The sequence below is a fragment of the Falco rusticolus genome, chromosome 2 (genome assembly GCF_015220075.1).
Source record: "Falco rusticolus isolate bFalRus1 chromosome 2, bFalRus1.pri, whole genome shotgun sequence".
NCBI lineage: Eukaryota > Metazoa > Chordata > Aves > Falconiformes > Falconidae > Falco > Falco rusticolus.
The window spans coordinates 113,487,821-113,510,995 of NC_051188.1; the positions used below are offsets into that span (position 1 = coordinate 113,487,821).

The 23,175-nt window shown below is 49.3% G+C and overlaps 2 protein-coding genes and 1 long non-coding RNA gene across 4 annotated transcripts in view; 1 reads left to right on the plus strand and 2 right to left on the minus strand.

Annotated features, from left to right (window-relative positions):
- Window positions 1–2,087, minus strand: part of CD80 (CD80 molecule) — a 30,636-nt gene extending 28,549 nt beyond the window's left edge. Inside the window, exon 1 of the mRNA XM_037378023.1 lies at window positions 1,944–2,087. The gene's annotated coding sequence lies outside the window, so the exon portion shown is untranslated. The remainder of the gene's footprint in view (window positions 1–1,943) is intronic.
- An 11,334-nt stretch (window positions 2,088–13,421) lies between these two features.
- Window positions 13,422–14,242, minus strand: LOC119143611. Its single transcript, XR_005102753.1, has 2 exons — window positions 14,167–14,242; window positions 13,422–13,924 (listed from the first exon to the last, which is right to left on the minus strand). It is a non-coding gene; the product is annotated as an uncharacterized LOC119143611 (long non-coding RNA).
- Window positions 13,425–22,906, plus strand: ADPRH (ADP-ribosylarginine hydrolase). 2 transcript variants are annotated; one of them, XM_037378031.1, is made up of 4 exons: window positions 13,425–13,834; window positions 14,633–14,979; window positions 21,299–21,659; window positions 22,399–22,906. In XM_037378031.1, the coding sequence occupies exons 1-4, from the start codon at window positions 13,767–13,769 to the stop codon at window positions 22,784–22,786; spliced, it is 1,164 nt and encodes a 387-aa protein (XP_037233928.1). In that variant the 5' UTR covers window positions 13,425–13,766; the 3' UTR covers window positions 22,787–22,906. The 2 variants fall into 2 exon arrangements, with proteins under 2 accessions (XP_037233928.1, XP_037233929.1); XM_037378032.1 differs by lacking the exon at window positions 13,425–13,834 and adding an exon at window positions 14,193–14,275.
- The last annotated feature ends 269 nt before the right edge of the window (window positions 22,907–23,175 follow it).

Consider the following 23,175-nt stretch of genomic DNA (forward strand, 5'->3'; position numbering starts at 1 on the left):
CAGAGAAGAAGAAAAAATATCATTAATATAGTCTTTCATACATTGTTTTCTAAGCCCTAGGGACTGCCTCTCTGCGAGTCAGATGGGCCCATGCACTTTCTACTCCTAATCTAATCATGTATCCTGCATCATTATAGTTACTGGCAACCCTGTTATAGCTGTACAGTTTATCATCTCACTTTCATTTTAAATTCAAGCCCCTTTTTTTTTTTTTTTTTCTAATATTTCTTCCATTAGCATATTACAACTAGAATGAAACTCCAGCCTATTACATCCTCATCTGCATTTCTTCCTCAGGGTTCAACCCTGCTCCTCAGATGAGCAGTCCCAGGGAAAGCGATAGAGCTCATCAGCTGCCAGTCTGGAGCAGGGAGGCATCATAACCCCTTCTTACCCACAGAGGAACCCAGAGCAGCTAATTGCTTCATTAAGGCTGCCTAGATTTTAAATAGGCAGCTGAACTCACAGATGTTATTCTCAGTCAGAGCTCCCTCTCTTTTTCTAGGTATCATGGCTCTTGATATCTTCTATGAAGAGCTCCCTGACTGCATTAACAGAGAGAATGTAGCGGTCAGGTGCTTTGCTCTGCTTTCATCAAAGGCAGAAGTCATAATTTTTCCATCACTTAAAGCTTCCCTAAGCCCATAGCCCTGATTATTAGAAGGCAACTCCTCAAGGGAGGAGGTATTATGCATCCTTAGGATGCTAACAAAATTGAAGGACTCGTACATATTGAAGTCCAGTTCAGAGAAGACTCCTTTCTATGAGCACTGCAGTGGGAAATATAAGCCCACTAATTCACAGCAAAATCACCACAGGAATAATCTTTCTTGTGCGCTTTAATAGGCCTTCAGCAGTTCACCTATATGTGCTCAAGAAACAGGTTGAAACGGGTAGAAGCAGCACTGCAGCCTGAAAAGGGAAGCTTGGATTTAATGAGAATGGGCCTTTAAATTCTGCTAAAAACAATTACTGTGGAAAAGAGGAAGATGTGAGAGTATCACACACACCGCATCTTTCCTCTGCTTTCACACAAAACCGTTAGGAAAGAAGCAGAAAAGACAAGTGAAATTTTGCAACATGTGTGCTATGTAGAGGAAATTAACTTCAATAATCAGCACTTGTGGTAGAAATCTTCTGCACTCGAAGGGAAGGCTGTTCAAATATACTGCTTCTAGATTTCTCCTGCAGACCCACTGACATCACCAACTTTTTCCGAATGGCAGAGCCACCGCTGCAGAAACATACTTCCAGCACACTCAAACATCATTATTTTCAACATCTGGAGACTGGTAAAAAGAACAACAAAAAAAAAGCAAAACAACCTCCCCCTGTTTCTCAGTTGACATCTCAGAGAAATATCAGAAAGGGCAGAACTGGGTAAATACTGAAAACCAAAACACAACACCTACTCTCTGGTGAAGATTCATAACCACATTCCCTCCTACAGAACTGGCATCCCTTTTATTGTTTTTAATGTGAACGGACGTTCCCATCTGTGTTAATCTGAACTAAAAGCACATCCCCATGATTTTAACACAAGAATGTCCGTGTTGAATGGGAAGTATCCAAGATGTGTTTCCAGAGAAGTACATTACCAAAAAAAATGGTAGTGCAAGTGCCCCAAAATCATGTCCCACTCTGGACCCAAGGAAGTCCTCTCTGGACCTGTGAAAGTCATTTTAAAGCTGGGAGATGAGCTCAGAGCCAGTGTTTACCCCTGTACAGTGCCCTGGGCTTGGTGCACCATCGTTCTGCAGCCTGTCTGGTGTGATGTACACTCCCGAGATCAGCGGTCCTCTGGCCTTCCAGAGTGGTTTGTATGCCGTGGCAGGCCTTTCAGAGGGCTGACATGACAGCTTTGCACTCAGATCACATCCAAGCTAGCAGGGAGACTCTGTTTCCCCTTAGCACTCAGCTAGTCAAGTCCACAGATTCCTTACCTCAGTACTCCAAAGGGTGCTTCACGAGACCAAGGCAGTCACTGCTATCAGAGTCCGCTGGACAAGTATCGCAAGCGCAGTGCTGGGGCCAGAGTCCAGCGATGGCCAGGGCAGGCAGCACTGCCTGGCACTGGACCGGCCATGCACAAACAGATAACGTGCTTTGGCAGCGTGGTGCATTAGAAAGCACAGGCAGTATATATGTCTGCTCTGCCATGGGAAGTCAGGAGTGACCAATGCAGTTAAAAAAAGTCTTCTTATGTCAGAATTCAGAGAGGGGGGAAATGTGGGAAATTCATTTAAGTAAGGTAAATGCAAAATGCGCCCACATTGTTTGGCAAGTGTTACTTTCATCCGACTACTGCGTGGATATTTGAATTTTTACTGCTGAAAGCACCAGGGCTTTTTGCCAAACCCAAAGTTGCCTTAACAATCTTGGATTGACCTTCTTGAATTACCCTCACAGCCAGCTGCTGTATGGGACCCACTCAACTGCTGTACTTGGCTGTTGTGAGGCATCACTGTGAGTGTAACCACCATGCAGAAGAACCCAGTGTGCTCACAGGGTCCACGCAGGAAGGAGTGTGCGGGTCTCTGCCCTGCCGCACGCAAGCTGGCACTCACAGTTGCCCTCATCCACACACCCTCCCCTAAGGCTGGTTCCTACAAAGCTCTTCCCTTGCAGCAGGAGTGGTTCATCTGCTCCTAAAAGAGAACCTGATCTTGCACAGTTTCCACCTGAGCGTGTGAAGATAACGCAGCAGATATGCTGGCTCTCCTGAATAAAGCAGGCTGTGCTGCCTGCAACGGCAGTGCCAGCTCTCCCTGCCAGGGAGTCACAGCCTTTGGCAGCAGCAGGCTGTGAAGACGACATGGGCTGATTATTTTTATTTTAACAGTCGCACCAGCTATTTCAGCACAAGTGGCTCAAACTTAGTTGCTGGCTCTGAGTTACTATTTGTGCTGGTTGCGTAGTAGGCCTCTGCTCACTCATAAGGGGCTTGTTCCTGTTTCCACAAGCAGCTTAGGCTGGCAGGGCACGGCAGCTCTGCGGGAGCTGATGTGGCTGAGATGGCCTCATCCTGACTACCTTCACTGTGGCCCTGGGGCAGAGGGGACAACACGGCACCATGTGCAGCAGCACTGGCTGCCACACCAGGCGAGCAGTCAGGTAGACACAGCTGAAATGCAGCCCCTGGTAGTACACGCTGGGCTGTATTTTCCTTTTTGTGTGCTGTTACACACAAGAGATTTAAGTGCAGCAATAAGCAAGCATTGAAGAGGGACCTGCCTGACCTCAGAGGGCTGCTGCATGATACATCAGGGTGCACGTTTACAGCACGCTCCCTGCCCTGTTCTCCTGCCCCAGAGGACTGCTGGAACCCTGCCTCCCCCCACAGGCAGGGCATCTGCGCTCCCTGCTCTGGGCATCAGCAGTGCCGGAGCGCAGCTGAGGACAGCGGGTCCCTGGAAAGCCTGCCTAATCAGGCATTTTACTATTTGGCACAAGTGACTGCATCATGGAGAAGATGATTTTCTATCTGGTTCTTCTCCAGACAGGACAGTGTTGCTCCATGTTACCTGGGGAGCAGCGCCTGCCCTTGCATTCACTGGGGTGAAAAGTGTAAGGCTCTGAGTCAGCTTCAGAGTGGACCACGTGGAGGTGAGGTCTGAGGACTCTGATCCTAGAGGTTTTGCTGAGGTCCATGGAAATTCAAGCCGTCCTAATAATAAAACCACAGTGCCAATGACAAATATGATGACGTGCAGATCTGAAAACGCATGTGTAAAATGAATGAATCATGGTATGAAGTAGCATGTTTGAGAAGTAGCTCTTTAAATCTGTCTTCTTACATGAGGTCTGCTGGGCATTTGTCCAGCTAGCTTGAGGAATCTGTCAATAAGACTAAAGGCTGACAATCTGTAAGTGGCTTTTGTGTGTCAGAATGTTGTTTTGATTTTAGTAATCCACTGTTGATTCACATGGTGCTTGGTTCCTAAGATGCAGGCTTACAAAAATCCCAAGAATTACTTCCATATGGTTGATTAGAGAGAGGGACAAATCTCACCCTGGAACATTTGTCCCTCAGTGCCCCCTTGGAATCTGGTTCAACATGCTAGCCCAACAAAAAAAAAAAATAATTAAACAAACTTGTTTTTCTTGGCCATCATTATGAATTGCATCAATTTGCTGGAATATCAGATGAGTCCAAGAACCAGAGTCAGCAGTGGGATCTGGTGGACTGAAGGCAGAGAGGAGGGACAGGTCCCTGTTGGCAAAAGTCAGGCATTAAATCAGCTCTGACTGTCATATATAATCTCACCCAAACCATTGTGTTTGGACCTCTCTTCTCAGATTGGAGTAAGGCAAATCATACCCGGTGCCCACTAACAGCATGTAAATAAGGAGTTAATTAGAATTAATGAGCATGCTGTATCTTGCAGCCCAGCTTCCTACCTGCAATTTCCCCATATGGATGAGCACAGTGTCTGTAAGTGTGAATATCATTCTGACACAGATCTGTATATATAACGCAACACTGATTTCAACGGGAGTCACACCCAAAGAGCGGAATTATACCCTCTATTAAAAACAGAGCTGAAAGCACTACCTGTAATCAGCGCTGCTTGGCATTGTTGTCCTCTGCTTTCCTTATGGTTAGGCTTCATTTTAAAGGCATTAGTTCTGCTGGGATGAAATGTTATACACCAGATATGGTTTAGACTGAGCTACTAAAAAAATCCACCAAAAAAAAAAATATATAAAAAAAATAAATATCTATTTCTGAGACTAGCTGTAAGAACATAAGAAGCTTTTTTCCCTTGTGCTGAGGTTGTGCCTGTATATCCTTACCAGGCTCTGGCTCATTTCTGCGCTGGAACAAGAAACTCAACCTCCATCTGCAGCAAGGTTGTGCTGGCAACCTGCAGATCGACCACTCCTCGCATCAGAGTAGTTTTCTTGCCAAACACATTTTTTGGCAAATTTGATTATTTAGAGACAGCTATGTATCTGTCCTTGCTGATGCATCTGCAGACGTAGCTCACTCTAGGGTACACACAAATCAGATGGCAACATGGGAAGTGCAAATTCGGGGCTTTCAGGAAGAAAGGCTCAATTCCAGAAACCTGCCAGGTTGACATTTGAAGGTGGGAGGGGGAGTTCAGGAGGAAACAAACAAAAACAAAAGCCCTCAAAGCCTAAAACAAGAACCAAACCTGAAAACATTTGAACCTCAAACCTAAACGTGGTGGTGTCCAACTGTTTTTTTCCTTTTCCCTTTGAACCTAAAGAAGACTGATTTTCTGTAAGTGTGAGCCATGGGACTTCCCCCTTTACATGGGTATCACACTTTCTTGATGGAAACCCTTGGACTTCTGGGGCATGGGTGCCTTTTACTTGGTTGTGCCTTCCTTCAGAGGCACCATCCACTAGCTGGAAGGCTCAGGTGAGGGTGTCTGTTGAATTCAGCTCCTCCATCAATAGATCATCTTTCCACTTAGGGCACTGGGAGAGGGTGAAGACTGAGGGGAGACCCAAGGTCTAAACATGCTCATGAAAAGCCGTGAGAAGAGACAAAGCACTCCCATAGCACAGATGCTGTGTTTGGCCTGTTTGGCAGTTGTGCTGCCCGTGCCCATGTACACACGGGTTCCCTGTCTGGTATCCCACAGCTGGCCCCTGGTTTTCAGAAGTTTTCAACTTTTGAAAGAAGGCTGCACCATGATGAGGGCCTTTAGAAGGTTGCAAGCATCACCAGCAACCCTAGGATCACCTTTGGAAATAAGTTTGAAGCAAACACATCTGGAAGAGCTCTCCCAAAGCACGTAACCCTGTCACTGCTACCATGGGAAAGATGTACCCCAGGGTAAGGTGGCCCACTGAGGAATGGACACCTGGCATTGCCAGCCCCGTTGGGTGAGTGTGGCTTTGCAGTGGGCTCGCGGAGAGGTGCAGGCTTGGACTTGCTGCCCCCATGCCCTGGTGAGACACTGGCGCCGTGCATTTTCCAGCATCGGCGCCCTGCTGTCACTTCCACCCTGAAGCCATGCCCCTGCACACCTCTGTGCGCTGGCCATGCTGGTTTTGTCTCTCCCCACACGGAGGGCTTTCCCCCCAGCCTGGTCCTCTGTCAGCCTGGCAGGGCTGCCCAGCCACCCTGCATGCCCACTGCAGGGGCCCCGCGCCTCCATAGCCGCCCAAAAGTGCCTTTAAACCAGCTGGGGACATCTCCTCTGTGCTCACCTTCTTTTTCTTGGCTACACTATGGTGAGAACTCATCATGAATCAATAAAAAACACCCCTTCCTTTGTAATTTCTGAATGGCAGGGGATAAGCTGGGAGCCAGCTTCCAGTTCCTCTGCGTGCACAGGCTTGCACTCCATGCTGCTGACTTTAATCCTGTTTCCCCTATTCCAGCCCTCGCTGCCATCAGCTCTTCCTGTGCTGTACCCTGCACAATCTCTGCAATGACTAGCCCTTCAAATCTGACTGAATCTGATTAGAACTTGTTTTCCTGCTGGATAAACAAGATCACCACTTTGAGGAGCATCGTTAATAACCCCTTTCCACCCTGCTCACTTCCCTTCAGGCACAACCTCCTAACGTCCTTTCTTTAGGTAAATCCTTACAACACTCACATTAATCCCCTGTTTCTCCAGCTTAATGGCTTTGCCTGTAGCGCTGTAAGGACTGCCTTTCTGAAGTCGTCTGTCTACAGAGTCAATTATTTTATCAAAATGAACCCACTACGATAGCCTGGCATGAGATAGCCTTGGTAAACTGATTTTGTACTTTATCTCATTTCCCATTTACTGAGCTCAGGCTAGTTGGCTGCTTGGAGGTCCCAGCTCACATACCGCTCCAGCCTTGGTTTCTTAATGACAGCAATGACCTTTGCTATGCTCCTCTCTGCTGGTAGAAATTCTTACCACCGAACTGTGTTTTCACATGCCAGTTCCTGAACTTGGGGAGGACACTGCCCCTCGTTTCCCCCTACCACCACCCACAAGTACAACCACCCCCCTTCCAGCAAGGAGTGCTATCAGCTCTTCTGGTTTCCTTCCTCCTGGCCACAGGACAAGGTGCCTATGGGCGCCTCATGCCAGCCTCCTTTATGGCCGGACACATTTGTGTTAGTCCAAGCATGGCCTCACAGGTTTCGTTATTGCAGCCAAGACAACTTAAGCCATGCATGGCTAGGTTACATCAAAGCAGCTGGCATGTCAGGGATATTCAGTGGAAAAAATGAGAAGGCTCTGGAGACCAAGGATGGGATAAGCAACATTTCACATCCCAAGCACCAGTCCCAGTGCAAGCAGATGACTGAACAGCATGCAAAAAGATCTCACACTTCTCTGCCTCTTACAGCTCCTCAGCCACTCCAGCACAATGGCAGCTTTGACAGACTGGAGACCAACACATTTCCCACATCCAGCAAATGCCTGGTCTGACACGAAGCCTGACCCCTGAGCTCATGCTCTTGTCACATCCATGTCAAATATGAAGATGCCCTGCGCTCCCGCTGCTGAAGGTTTGGGGTAGAGCACAGGGAAGGGGTCTTCGATACAGAATGAAAGCACAAGTGTTCTTTTCTCCTCTGCTGCCAGCAAAGTGGCTGCTTGGAGACAGCACAGAGCCACTGTCATTGCGGGGTATGGACTGCAGCAACGACATACAAGAGGGGCAGCATCTTTACTCCCACTTTACTCCCACAACTGGAGTTGTGATTTTCTTAGCTTTCAACTGACTTATGACAACACGTGGTCTGACACGTATCAGCAATCAAGTATGTTTGGTTTTTTTCCCCAAACCAAATCCTCTCACACTGTTTTGCAGCTTTGTGCAGCCACATACCTGACAGATCAGTGGCAGACCATCTCCTCCCAGATCTCAAATGCTATCTCAGTTTTAAGAGCAAGAGGTTTCACAGTTAGCAGCTTCCTTTGCCTAGCAATTGCTGTCAAGATTAGGCCCGTCCCTTCTGCCAGAGCAGGGCCATTGCAGGACCACACCAGAGGGCTACCCACAGCACAGCGGCGTCTTTGGTGGCCTCAGAAGGCTTCATTCCCATGCAAGTTTGGGTACGTGCGTGGGGTGAGGGTGAAATAGGAAGAGGGGAGGCCAGCAGTCGACGTCCTTTGCAACACATCCCCGCTCCTCCTTCCAGGAGGACTTCTCCATGCATCAAGGCAACGTCACCATCTAAGTGCATCATGCAAAGTGCATAAGTACAGAAAGGAAACAGGCAGATATTTTTAAGCCTTGTCAGACCAATGGATAAAACAGAACATTCGGTGATCTTGTTCATATGTTCCTCTTCTGTCACACACTAGCACTTCCCAATTCTCTGAAATCCAATTCATGAAGAATCAAATGCAGAAGTAACCTTTCAAATGTCATGTTATGCTGTCCCTAAGCTTTTTTCCACTAATTCTCATGCCCCTTTGTTCTTTTGGTATATGGCTAAAAGTGGGTGTCATTCCCAGGAATGGCAGTGTTTTGGAGGGAGCTGGTGAAGAAATAGCCAGGAGAGAAAAGCAGGAGAAGGCTCAGGTCACAACCTGGCATCAGAGAAATCCCTGTGGTGGAAAATAACCACCCAATCAAATAACTCAAAGCCACCAGAGGGCTTTTCCTAACCTAGGAAATCATACCTAGGATTTTGCCTAGTCTCAGTTTAAGTCATTCAAGCTGAGGAAAGTCATCCTTCAGCTTGGCAGGTCCTGGTGCTGTAAGCACTCCCCGATAAGCTAACGGGAATATCTATGCACCATTCCCATCAGCCTGCTTCCCCAGACCTCAGCTAGTGCCTCCAGCTCTTCCTCCTTCAAGTTTAGCTCTCATGCCTGCACGGTGTCTGAGATTTCCTTAGACTGCTTGAACACACTTGCAACTTGCATGCAGAAGAAAGAGGAGACCCTACTCCCCAGCCTAGTTCCTTTCCCACCCTTATTTCTACACACCTTCTGACCTTCCCTTAGCTCTGTTTTGGCAGGATCAAGGGCCAAAAGGGCTTTACGTTGCAGGTGGATGACCCTTGTGGCAGGAGGTAGATGCATGCAGCTGGGATGATGGAAAGCTGGAGGGAAAAGGAGGTGCGGTAGTTTTTGGAGGAGACTGGTAGTTAATTTGCCTTTGCTGCAGCGTGGAAGGACGTCGCCTGTGTGAACCACATGTGCTTGGCCGCATCTGCTGCTGTTCCAACACCAGGATCCTCAGCAGAGATACAGCCAAGATGGTGAGAGACGCTGTGCTTTCTGTTCCAGAAGGCTAAACCCCCTCTCCTGTAGCTGTTCTTCACATTCCTCACACCTGACACATCTTTCTGCAGTGTAGACTGCCATTATGTTCCCCAGACTGTACCTTTTCACACAGAAAGGAGAAACCTGTTCTCCAAGCAGAAAGCACATTTAACACTCTAAACATTGCTGCTTCTGCAATGCAGGAAGAGCATCACAGTTTTAAAACATATAGCATGATGAAATCTCCTCCCTTCCCATTGCCAGGCAGCTGGCTGCATTTAACCCGCCACATCTTGCTAGGGCTTATCTTCATTGGCAAGTTCCAAGAACCTCCACATTTAGCCTGCCAGTGGCTGTGAGTTGACAGTGGTTGTAAGGCAGGCTTGATGTGCCTCTTTGCTTGCAGGCATGACACCCCTCTGACGGGCACCCCTGGTCCCCCTGCCCCAATGTGCTCAGAAGTGACAGAGGCGCAACTGCCAGCAGCTTGTGGAAAGAAAGTGGCAGAAAGGACAGCGACGCAGGGCCACAGATGCCATCACCCTGCAGGTGGGGAGCACAGTGCCAGCACTGGCACACAACTGAAAATGAAAATGTCACTTGATGTACATCAAGGAGCCTCAGATCCAGTGCTCGAGCCAAACTCCAGACCCACAGGAGCTGGCTGGGATTGCTTCACTGGCACCCCCAGGCTCGAAAGCAGGACTTGCAGCCTGCTGGGGAGGTCCCTGTCCTCACATACTCCCACTTACCAACACGCCAGCTATAAACCTAATGCAGGGCCAGTGAAGGTCAGTTTGCAGTTCTTTTTGCCAGATACGGACATGAGAGTGATGATCACAGGCCTCAGCTCACCCAGGAGATGTTCCCTGTGTCACTGACCTTGCTGATTGTCCCAAGCTGGCATTGCAGTGCTTCTCTCTGTTGTAAATCATTTACCTTGCTTATCTTCTACCCTGCAGAATTATGGTTATTTGAAACAGTTATACTTGTGTGTGTGTATGTGTGAGGGGGTGTGTGTTTTAAAATTTTTCTTTTTAAATCTGTGTTAAAGAGGGCTTTTGGAAGCATCCTGAGGAGAGTGGTAGGTGCCACACAGTAATTTTCCACCATTTTCCTTTTGCCCTGGGCAGCAAGCCAGGCCTGCTCTTGGACAGTTTGTTGAAGGACGCAAGTCTGGAAAGAAAGAGGCAGATATTTCTGCAGTGAAGTCTGGTTTCTTGAATAAGAGGCTGAAGCCCAGTATTCTCTGAAACCAAGCTGGTTGCCCAAAGGCACCTCTTCTGCTGCCATATTGAAAACTTGCTTCAGCCAAGCCCTTCAAAACCACTCTTGCTGTTCCTCACATGATCCCATGTCTAGGCGAAGGCATCCCTGCAACTGGCTTTGCCCCAGACACAGTCTGTGTTTGCAGCCAAGGCGCTTGCCACCTTTTTCAGGTCTGCGTCCCTGGACAGGACAGATAGACGAGAGGGACCCCCCTGTCACTACCGTGGGAAGTCAGGCAACAAGTGAGGGTGACCGCCCCACCAGGATTAGCTGGAGGAGGCAAGGTCCTGCCATGCCCAGGGCGAAGGAAGTGCAGAGCCAGAACCTGCTGCTGCTGCTGGGTGCCCATCCCCTGCTGCAAACATGCAGCCAGAACGAGCACAGCAGCCCCGAGCATCCTACAACGGCGAGCGTTTCCCTCATGGGTGCATGTGGGGTCATGCATCGCTGCCTCACCAGCGATTGTGGCCCAGGCTCGCCGCAGTGAGCTGGTCAGGTCCCATGCAGACCTCACGTGGCATTTGCAGCCCCTGTTTTGAATGCCCCTGTTATAGCGTATTATTATTGACTGGCCAGTGACAAAGACTGACATGCACCTGGGGACTCAGAATTAGGGTAAGCCCAGAAATATTCCCCACTCAAAACACATGCCTGCTGTCATTACAGAGAAAAAAGGGCTATTAATAGAATGAGAGACTGTTAAGAGGTTGGCATTGGTCCAAAATGAACATGGTTGAGGGCCCCAGAAGATCCTGTGGAAGGTCACCTTTGAACCTGGGGGGCAAAGAGAAGATGAATAGGATGGGTGAAAAATGAGAATCCCAGATGTTCCCTTGCAGTCCCATTTTGGGGACAGCTGTAGGATGCAGAACAGGGGCAGTGCCATGTTTAAGGGGGTGCACCATGCCAGTTTAATGTTCACTTTCTTCCAGCTTTTGGCCTGAAGGCCACATGTAGTTCTGAGGAAACGTCCCACATAGTCTAAACCAGTACATAGCTCCAGCGCTGCAATGCTGTCCTTCACAGCCCCTCCAAACAGGAGCCCTCAACCCTGGGTTCATCTAGAAAGGCACATTTTTTTTAGTCAGAAAGAATTACCCTTTTTTTCCAGATGAATATGAAGGAAAATTCTGAGTCTAAGTGAGTACTAACCACAGTGTCCAACACATGGCAGGGGCATGTCAGCGAGCTGCTCCAAGGTGGTACTTTCCAGAAGGCATATCCTGGCCATTGGTCCACCGCAGCCTAAATTTTCATTAAAGAAAAAATACAACAAAAAACCCAGAAAGGTGAAACATGGTAAATTTTTAACTCGTTGCGTGGCTCAGCACCAGAAGGCCATCCTTGCAAAGAGGAGTGATTCTGCCCACCTCTCCACACCATGGGGTTAGTCAGGGCAATGCTGCGCTGCACCATCTTGGACCTGGAGGTGCTCCCTGGTGGAGAGTGCTCTCATCACCCACCTCATGGGCATCCCATGGGACTCGCACGAGGAGATAGATCCCTTCAGGATCAATGCATGCATTCAAGCCTGAAGACTGCTGCTCTCCCCACCGCAAATTTGCAGGCTCCTGCTGACGGGTCATTGTCTTCTGTTTGTCAATGAGGAGCCCTTGAAATTTTTCTATGACATATCTCAGATGTCACTTAACTGCGTTGTGCATCCTGGTTTTGGTTTTTAGGAAGTTGAAAGAGCTCAGGAAGCAGGAAACAATGACAAGAACCAAAGACCTCAGTGCCGCAGTTACTTTGTGCTGATGCGGAGGCATTCGCCCATCTTCCTGCCCATTGGGGGAAGGCTGCAACTTTTCCCTCCGCTCCTCTGCCCTTCAGGCCACCACAGAAGCTGTTCCTCACACCAGCCAGCCAAAAGTGGGCCCGAACATTAAGAGAGAAAACTCCTGCTTTGCTTTTAAACACTGCTCCAACCTGATTAAATTCAGAGCCGTTCTATATAAAACAACAAGATGCAGAGAAGCAGAAAAGGTCAGCAGGCACCGCTGGCAGTGCTGAGACACTGGCAGCTTCTGTCCCCACTTCCTTTTCTGTTATTATTTTCTCTACCAGATGCTCCTCAAACTCCACATTTGCAGCAGGGTGTGGACGAGCAGCAGCTCTCCGCATGGGCACGGTGTACAGAACGCCCAGCCGCTGGGGCAAGCACTGCTGGCCAGCCCCGTGCCCTCAGCTACCTGAAATCCCCCAGGGCCCCCCTCCAGCCCCCCACTCTTGCTTGCCCCCAAATTCCCCAGGGACTCTGCTCTGACCCAGCGCTACATTTGCGATTGCCCTGAAATCCCCCAGGGCTGCAGCTCAGAAACTACCACCACTATCTCTCATAAGCATGGGGAGGGGGATTTTTTTTTTTCTTCCCTGCATATAGGAGGTTTTGGTACCTCCTGGTATGAACTGGGGCTCTGGAGAGAGCTGGTGTGACCACCAGTGGGTAAAAATTTTCGTCCTCCGCAAAATGCAACCCTGGCCGTGCTCAATCCTGTTTCTTACTCCAGCTCCCTGCTGCTGTCCCTTCCTCGCCTGCTCGCTGATGCCCTCAGCCACCTAACCACCACCATGAAAAAGAAAGGATAAAGCAAAGCAACAGGGTCACCAAGCGCCTCGGGAGGCACCGTAAGGCAGCAGCACGGGACGTGGCAAGGACTGGCCCTGGTTTGGGTGAGGCTGGGGTCACCAGGGAGCTGAGCTGGGCCATGCTGGGGGCTGGGGGGGGGGACGCTGCCCCCAGGACACCCAATGGCGAGGCAGGCGCATAGGTAACGACCCCCAGTGAAGGCTGGGGGGTCCGCACAGGCTGCGGTGAACGCAAGGTGAGAAAAGAGGGGGAAGGCTAGGCAAAGCTGGAAAGCCCCCGGGGTCTGCCCCCAGCGCAGCGGCTGAGCGGGGCACAGGGCTGGGGCTGGGCCAGGGGCTGCTGGCCCGACCAGCGAGCAGTTTTGGAGGAAATGCTGAGCGCGCCTTTCATTTTTATTTTTATTAAATAAACTAGTTCGCTTCCATGCGTGACTTCATTTCCATGCGGCAGCTTGTTTCCCGGGTCGGCTGTCGTGCTTTTAAGCGCCGAGAAAGAGACAATCCGGAGAATGGAAGGACACACGGGGCTCCCTGCCGAGCTACCAGCCCCGCGGCTCGGGGGCCGCCCCCCGGCCGGCACAAGGCGGCAGCGGCCCGGGGGGAGCCGGGCCCGCCAGCCCCGGTCGCGCCGCCCCGGCAGGCCGCGGAGGGGAAGGGCCGGGCGGAGCCGCCTCAGGCAGCCGCGGGCAGCCGAGTCCTGCGGGCGCTCCGCCACGTCGGATGTCCCCGGGGAGGTGGCCGCTGCTCCCGGCCGGGAGCAGGCGGGCGTTGCTCGCGGGGCTGGCTGCGTAAGTACCCGCTGGGGCCGGGCAGGGCTGATCCTTCCTCGCCTGCGCCTCTCCCGAGCGGAGGGGCCGGGCCGTGAGGCGCTGCAAACCCTGAGGAGGAGCGTCGGCTTTTCTGGGGGTCGTCGCTGAAGCTACCCCCTGGCACGGCCAGCTCGGCCCGGGCCCCCCCGCAGCCAGGCCCGGCCACCCCCGCAGCCAGGCCCGGCCACCCCCGCAGCCAGGCCCGGGCACCCCGGCAGCCAGGCCCGAGGCCCCCCCGCAGCCAGGCCCGAGGCCCCCCCGCAGCCAGGCCCGGGCTCCCCCGCAGCCAGGCCCAGGGCCCCTGCGCTTACTGCCTCTGCCAGGCCCCTCATCCCCACCCAGGCTGCAGGAGCTGCCGGCAGCACAGCTAACCTCCTTGCCCCGTGCTGTGGGCTGCACTGAAAACAGGGGTGAACGCAGGTGTGGTGACATAACCCGCCCATGTTTCTGCAGTCCTGCCCTTGCTTTTGGTCTTTGACCCGGCTGGGACCTGCTGTTGCCCTGGGCTGCTGCCACTGCCCTGGGAGGACATGGGGACGTGGCCGGCTTCCCCTGGCCCAGGGCTGGGCTGCCCGGGGGGGGGGGGGGGCACAACATCCCCACTGATGGGGGCCGGTGGGCAGAGGTCCACGGGGAAGCATGTACTTTGAAGAAATGCATCCTCTGAGGGAGATGGAAGTACTGGGCCAGGTGTCGATCTGCCGAAGCTTAGCAGTAGAGGCCTGAACTGGGAAAGATTTTATTATCAATCTCCTTCTCTTTTTGTTTCCCCCATAGTATTTTCTGCATTGAAGCAATCCTGGGGCAAAAAGTGTGTCCTAAGGCAATGGAAAACTATGTGGCGTCGATGGTGCTGAGTGCAGTTGGTGACACGCTGGGCTATTACAATGGGCGGTGGGAGTTCCTGCAGAGTGGCCCAGCCATCCACAAGGAGCTGGCAGAGATGGGGGGACTCGGTAACTTCAGCATCCAAGGTTGGAAAGTCAGTGATGATACAGTGATGCACTTGGCCACGGCCGAAGCCCTGGTAGCTGCTGGGAAAAACCCCAGTTTAGCGCATCTCTATTCCCTGATTGCCAAGAACTACAAGGAGTGCATGAATGACATGAAGGGCAGAGCTCCAGGTAATCCCTCCATAGTAGTGTCTAGGCAGGGCTGTCCTCTTGCTAACGTGTTTCCCTTTCCTGCAGCTTGGAGCTGAGGCTGGCCTTGGCTCTACTTTTGGCTGTTGATAGCATTAACTGTATTTCGTGTAAAGTCAGAAGTTTTCCACACTCGTTACCTGTTTCAGCATGAGCTAAAGAGAACAGAGTAAGGCAAGCTGAAGTGGTTTGGGCTTCTCTGAACTAGATGAAAAAGATAACGTTTTCTGATGAAAATGCCCGTGTTTACAAAACATTCTTATAGGCATGTTTGAGGGCTGGCCTTGAACTCAGGGAAAGGACGCTGGCTTTTGTGCTGGGGATGTGTCTTTTCCTACACTCAGTGGTTGAAAAATGCAAATTCAGTGATGTATAATGCACAGCCTGAGATGCTGCTGTGTTTGGTTTTTATTATTTATGTAGTATTACACATAAAATATATTTAAAGGCAAAAAGATCCTTGCTTGGAATAATGAAGTTTATTAAACCCAAAGTCTGCTTTGAGATAGCTCTGCGTGTCTGCTTTCTGTGGTAGGATGGTTGAGCTGCAATGGTCTTTTCTGAACTGTGTACTTCCATCGCCTCTCTTTTGTCTGCATAGACACAGTGGTGCTGAGTTTGGGTCGCAGGCAGTAGGCAGTGGGGACTGGCAGTGTGTGGCATTATTCAGGAAGGGTGCCTTGACAGACTGCAGTAACTAAGCTGTATGCAACATTCCTCTAGTTCCTAGTTCACCCAGGGCTGCTGACCCAGCGCCTTCCTGAGCACCCATCTGTCTCTGTGTTTATGGCCTGGCCTTGAATTAAACTTAAATTGGAGCTACTGATCCTAGGCCTCTGATTGGACTAGGGCAGGCAGTGTAAAGTATTCAGGAAACACTCAAATTCAGCTATCCCGCGGAATGTTTATCCATTGAAAAATTGCCTAGACATGCCTATTTGGAGTGGTCAGAATAGATCAAGAATGTTCTGGATTGACATTTAACATGGGAAAGGCCAAATCCTGCATTGCTTTCTTAGAGCCACTGAGCACAGTGTGATAGAGCTGTGCATTTCCAAGATAAACCAAGTTGGAAACTTGAGCAGGAATTTATTCTGCTTATCCTTTCCACAGTGACCTCCTACCCTTGTGTAAAGACTAGAACTATCAGTATTCTTAAACACAGATAGTCTCAGTTGTTGGAGTAGCCTAGTTAATAAAATATTTAGGAAGGGGTAACGATGCTCACTAGGATAGCGGGAGTCAGCAGGTTAAACTTCCAAGAGATTCACTGCTGTTTTGGCAAAAGACCATCTTGTAGTTTCCCCAGCTGATGGAGTCTGCCAAGGTGGACTAACCACAGCTGGCAGTGAGACAGCACCTGGAAGGTACTTTTGCCTCCATTATCTTTGTGACTAAAACCTGAGATTAAGAGGAAAAGAACCTAAAATTTAAATGTTAGTAATTAATAGCTAAGGTTAATAGCACACCTGCTGCAGTCCTGTGAGTAACTGAGCTACCACGTGCCAAAAAGCAGTTCCCATTTGGAAGTGAAGGATTTTAAAAGTAAATTTGCTGTGGATACTAATCAGAGTGACAAGGAAAGGTCAGGTAATCTAGCTAAACAGAGAAATGCAACATCTTTAGTGGGTCAGTAGACACTTAACCTTGTAAAATTTTGGGGAAAGTAGGGAAAGTAACCTGGAAAAAAATGGAAGTCAGTTGGGCATGTTCTTGTAACAGCGTTCTGGAGTGCTCCTGCTGCAGCCACAGGAAAGACAGTCTGCTCTGGGAGCTTAAATCCTGATACTTAATAGTTCAATGCCCACTGAAACACTGCCAAAGGGAATACCTAATGCATATCCTGAAAAGCTGTCTGCAGCCTGGAGTCTCTATGCCATATTGATAAATCCTAATGACAGAAGTTGCATGTTGATAACTTCTTTTGGCAGTTCCGAGTAAATGGATCTAAACTCAGAATATAACCCAAGGTGATGCTGTTCTGGGCAAAGTAAATACTCCCTGGGGAATTGCAGTCCTTCAGGCTGAGAACGGAAAGTTGCTGCTGCAACTTTCACCCAACAGAGAAGAGATTGCCCCAGACCAGTGGGGGAAAGTCACATTGCTCGCCCACACAAAGGAGTCCAGACCTAAAAACCAAAACCCACAGTAACAAAGGGATTCCCACAACGTTATGAATCATCAGAGGGCCATGGAAGGGTCCCTCAAGTATGCTGCCCCAGGAGAGAACTCATTGTCTTAATTCTATGGCAGGTTAATTCCCTACATCTGTTAGTGCTATTTGTGATGGGCCACAGCCCCAAATTCATTGTTCTTTGCAGATAACGAAGCCAATGAATTAAACGCCACAAGCACAGAAGTACTTTTTTCATGGTACAACTACATCTGCTTCCACAGCTCTCCAGGAGACCTTCTGCCGCTAAACTCTTTTCTTTGGTCCAAGTCTTCTCCCTGTGGAATTATTTACCACTGTGTGGTTGTTTTAACTCACCTTTTTTAATGTGTATTGATCGATCCCAAAGAACTGTTACTGTCTTTCCTCATGAAGAGTCTAAAGTGGAATGGAAGTCTGTTCCAGAAATAGCATCCAGTTCTACTGGAAACTTGTTGAGGTCTTTTTTTCACAAAACTTTATTCACATGCTACTTTTTGCTTGTATTTCTTCTTTCTTTAGACCAGTACCCTCAACATTCTTTTAGTTTCTTATTGTTAGTACAAAGGATTCCTAACAAGGATTTGGTGGATTTCCAAAACAGGATTTCCTGATTTGAAAACTCCTACAGCAGTTTTTTTTTAAACCTGTTCTTAAAAAAAGACCTGACGTGATTTCAGCTTAGTCTTCCTAAATCAGCTTTTAACTGTTTAAAAGCATGAGGATAATACTTGTAATACTTCATAAATCACAAGAGTCTTAGTTGTTGTATACTGGTTTGTTTTATACAATTTTTTCCATTTGCAGGTTATCAGTAGTCATCTCTTAGAATAATATGCACAGGCTTAAAGCTGCAAGCAAATTGTATTGCACAATAACCAGTCTTTCTTTACAGTTTAAGCCTTGTCATCTTCCTCATTTTCTTTTGACTACAGTTAATGCCAGAACAATCTCACTTTTTATCAAGGACAGAGTTGTCTGGTCTCAATCTGCCCAAACATGTCCTGAAGAAATGTCTTTCTCACAGTTCCAGCAAGATTACAGAGTTCATTTTGCTTTTGTTAAGCAGATTTTGATTTTAAGCTACCTAGTCCTTTTGCTCTCTCCATTTCCCCTTGTCTTCCTGGCAGAAGGTTTGTTTTACCAGTAACATATGAATAGGGTACTTGGCACAGCTTTTTAAAAATGTGGCTTTGTTTGACAGGTTCTTTTAAATGTCATGTCACAGGTTATAAGTCATAAGTGCAATGCTTAGTATAGTTAGATTTTTGAAAAATGCACCGATTTTCTGTTAAAAAGCTGGAAATTATACTGACTCCCCCTTAATGACTTTGATACATAGCGGCCAGCTATGAATTAATAAACTACATGAAAAGCAGGTTTAGAAGCCTGAACACATTCCCACTTTGAGACAACACGAAAACAAACTCCCAGGCAGCTCAGAGGTTGGTGACGATCAGTCCTGGCAGAGCCCAGCGCTACCCACACCACATGCTCTGCCTACCGCTTCTTCCAGCTGAGAAACACGGCCCTGCAATTTTCACTCCGTAAATCACCAGGAAGAAGGATGTGTAAGGAACATCTGGACTGATTCAGGGGTTGGCTGGCCATATGGCACCACAAAACCAGCAGATCTCATCTACTGGGAGGAGTGTGGTGGTGGCATGACGTGAGAGGCTGGTGTGGTGGCGTAGCAGGCAGGGATGAGGCTGGTGAAATGGCAGGTCAGGTTCATGCCTGGATCAGGCTGCGGGGAATTCCTGGGAGCTAAAGTGGCCTGACATGGGCTGTGCTGATCGGCAACCTGTTTTTTTCCTATGGGGGGGACTGGCATAGGCTGTTCCCATTCCCAAAGTTGATTTTGGTTGACAGGCTTGTGGGGCAAATAGCCCAACAGCCGCAGGACCGAGCTGCTTTTTCAGTTTCAGACAACCATTCATGGGGAGCTGGTCTGCCTGTTCACACCGCACAGAGGGCTGTGCTTATCTAATAAGCCTACAATGCAACAACACTGTTGGAAAAGACAGATGCTAAAGACATTTAGACCAGCACATGACCTTATTCCTGACAACAGCCAGCCATTATTTATTTTATAGCATGTCCAGAAGCCAATCTTAAAGGTATGCTTGGATATGGAGGTATTTTAGTTACAAGGGTGCTGTAAATGCCACGTGCAGGAAAAATAGACTGCCATATTCCAAATCCTACTGTCAGGTGTGTAAATGGAAGTGCAGAAGAGCTCTCTGCAGAATGCTTAGTGCAGTACCTAGCTGCAATTAGCTGGGTCCCAGGTCGTGGTGATTGAATTGCACCAAAGGTAATTGAATTTTAGAGTTAGATTAAGTTTTTTGACCAGGCTTCTTCCTTGCCATTCTGTTCTATTTAACTTTCAAAGTAACAGAACACCTCCAAGTTTTATCAGCTACCTATCCTAGTTAGGCAGCAAAGTATAGAAGCAACAGTCAAATTTTAGGGGCGTGAGCACGTCAACTGCTGCTGTTACCCTGTGTGTCTGAGAGAGGACTGGGCGTGCTGTGGGTAGGAGAAGAAAGCCTTAGTCTTTTGAGTCCGTGTCTGCCATTGTCCAACACATTAAAACTTAAATGAAGTGGCTTGAAATCTGCCCTTGATTTACCCTTCTACTGGAAAAGAAGTATTTCAGGTTTGGCGAGACGACTAGGAGAAAAGGAAGAAGAGAATCAAAGGTAATTTAATGTTTCAAACCTGTTTCTCCTTCCTTGCACACAAATGTTTGGCTTAGCTCTCAAACCGTGTTTCACGGTCTTGACTGGGGAAGCTGGCTAGGCTCTGAAATTTGGATGGTTTGTGCAGATGGCTTTGCCTGTTAATGTGCTGGACTAACAAGTGAGTTTCTGAAGCAGCACCACTGGAAGAAATAAATTTCTTTAAAAGTAAATAGAACTATGAACGAGATGGAGGTGAGGAAGGAGGAGTTACGGTGGGGCTTCCCACCAGAAGAGAGGTCAAGTTGGGCTAGGGTGTCAGCTCAGCAAGGGAAAACTAAGGAAGAGGGAGAAAGTATATACAATCTCAAGTAGTATGCAGCTTGACAAGATGTTATTTCTTGTACTAGAAGAACTAGAGGGGAGTTTAAGGAAATTGTCAAACGGCAGTTTAAAACAGAAGGAAATGCTTTGCATAACAAAATCGTGGCTCTTGTTAGCATGGGATGTTAAAGGAGTCTGAGGGCACGCATGGGTTCAAGTTAAGGAGACCAGTTCATGGTGGCTACGTCCACTGGGGGTTATTGAACATACCACTTCGGATCCATCTTCTGACTTAAGCAGGCTGTGCTCTGCTGGAAGCCAGGCTGGCCTTCTTGGGGAACCATTGTACTTGCCTCATTTTTTTATAGCCTTTCTGTAGCTATCTGTGACAGTGGGTGTGTTTGGAGACGAGCTAGTGGGCTGGACAAACCTTTGGTCTCGCCTAGTACAGTTGTTCTTCAGCTTGCTGAAGAAGAGTACAGTGAAGCCAGTTAGGCAGAGCCGCGTTGCAGTGAGGGAGTTACTACACTCATCGCTTTCTGACAAACTGAACTGCAGCAGGGGTGCTCTGGGAAACGTTTCCTATCAGTGAGGCAATGGAAAAGATTCCTGGGGAGCTTGTGGGGTTGCCTTTAAAAGGCCCTGTAAAGAGGCTAAACTAAAAAAGCAGAGGGACTTAGCTTTGCCTGGGGTCAGGGATCCTCCAAACCTCCTTTGTTTCTATTTATATATATCGATCTAGATATCTAGATATATATGTACTTAATATACCTAATGTATAGATTATGTATGTTTTATAGAGAAGTTATTAAATAACATGAAATGGAAATACAAACAATGCAAATAAATTGTCAGTGGACTTTCTTACCTCCCTAGACTTTTAAAATTATTTTCACAAACAGGAATTATCAGGTCTGCTTGGGAGTATGCAGGATGCACCAGCAATTTAAGGCAGGATACTTATGTGAGCAGACAACTGATGTTTTTAAAGGGAAGCTCAAATTCCTTACACAGACTAATGCTTCCTTCCCCACTACCTTGCCTGTCTTCCCTCTGTTCCCCAGCTACGTGACCCTGACTCCTGCTGATGCATGTTTCTGTTTCTTTCTTTTCTTTCTCGGGCTCTGCCACTCCTGTCCAGGTGCCACGTGTACGGAAAACGCACTGAAGCTGGATCCAGGGCGGGCGGATGGCTGGAGGATCCCATTCAGCCCCCGGGAGGGAGGCTGCGGGGCTGCCATGCGCTCCATGTGCATTGGGCTACGTTTCTGCCACCCTGCTGAGCTGGACACCCTGGTACAAGTCAGCATCGAAAGCGGCCGAATGACTCACCACCATCCCACTGGCTACCTCGGGTCCCTGGCATCAGCCCTCTTCACGGCTTTTGCAGTGAACAGCGTGCCCCCCCCGGCCTGGGGGAAGGGGCTGCTGGAGGTGCTGCCACGGGCGAAAGCCTATGTGCGGGACACTGGCTTCTTCGTGGAGGAGAACATGGGGCAATGGTGAGCTGCGCTGCCAGCACCGGGTTGTGTTAAAATGAAAATGAACCTCACGTATGAGACGCGAGTTCTGTTTATACTTAAGCTTCAATAATCGCATTACGGTAAATTCCTAGAGCAGCACATGCCTGCCATGGGATCAAATCCATTCAGAATACCTCTAACTTACTAAAAAAACAAAAAAAGAAAGAAACAAAAAAAAAAGGCAGATTGGGTTTGGGTCATGTAGCTGTGCCATTTTTTTGGCTAGACTCGTCATCTCAAGCAGCTGTGAGCTGATGAAAGCTGGGAAGCAGGGCTGGGGAGCAGCACCAGGCTTAGGGCTGAGCTCAGTTTGAAAGTTATAACCAAATCTGGCTGCAGATTCGGTGTGGCTCCGTGCACAGGGGCACAGACACACAGGGGCAGAGGTACTCGGAACCTGGGAGGATGACTCAGTTCTCGCTCTGAGCCTTTGAATCCTGTGCAGCGCGACAGCAGCAGGTGCTGGGCTGCATTCTCCCATGTGGCTGGAGGGAGGGGAAATCTTAACTCACTGAAACATGTCCTTGTGCCTCTTACTGTAAATCATCTTCCTAGTTTGACAAATGGGGGACGCCTACCATTTTGCCGAGCCATCGCTCCGGGCTCATGATGTGGCTAGTTTTCAGCTGCTGCCGGGCGCGCCTGTGGGGAGCTTCAGTATATGCTTCTGCTGTGGGATGTCTCTTACAGCCCCTCCATCCCGTCTCCTGTTTTGCAGGCATTACTTCGAAGAGCAATGGAAAAAATACCTGGCAGGGCGAGGCATATCGGATGGGGTCTCGCCGCCCACCTTCCCTCCCAAGTATGGTGTGGAAGAGAGAGACTCATTCTACACTTCCCTCAGCTATGATGGCTGGGGGGGCAGCAGCGGGCACGATGCCCCCATGATCGCTTACGACGCGCTGCTGGGTGCAGGGGACTCCTGGACAGAGCTGGCTCACCGGGCATTCTTCCACGGGGGAGACAGTGACTCCACTGCTGCCATTGCAGCCTGCTGGTGGGGGGCCATGCACGGCTTCCAGGGGGTCCACGCCTCCCTCTATGCCCACCTGGAGTACAGAGACCGTCTGGAGCAGGTGGCCAAGGACTTGTACCACATTGCCTAGGCAGGGGGTGGCAGGCCCCCCCTGGGGCGTGCTTACCCCACCTGCCACCCCTCACTTCCTCAAGGTTTTGCAGATTTGGTTTGCAAACCTGCTGGATTAAAGTGTGCAAGCGTAGCCAGAGCCAGGCCTCCTTTTTCTGTTTGTGTGTGCTGCCTGCAGCAGGGAGGCCATTTCGGAGCTAGCAGTTTGTGACTTGGGGGTGGGGGGAGCTGTCACAAGGTGGTTTGATGGGAGCACACAACAGGCCCTCGAGCAGCCAAGCCCTGAGACACTCCTCCTCGGATACACATTGTTTGGTCCTCAAGGGGAGCAGGACCACCTGCGGCAGCATCGCCAGCCATGCTCCAGCAGCAAGGGCATGCAGCAAAACCCACTCAAGCTACCCCAGA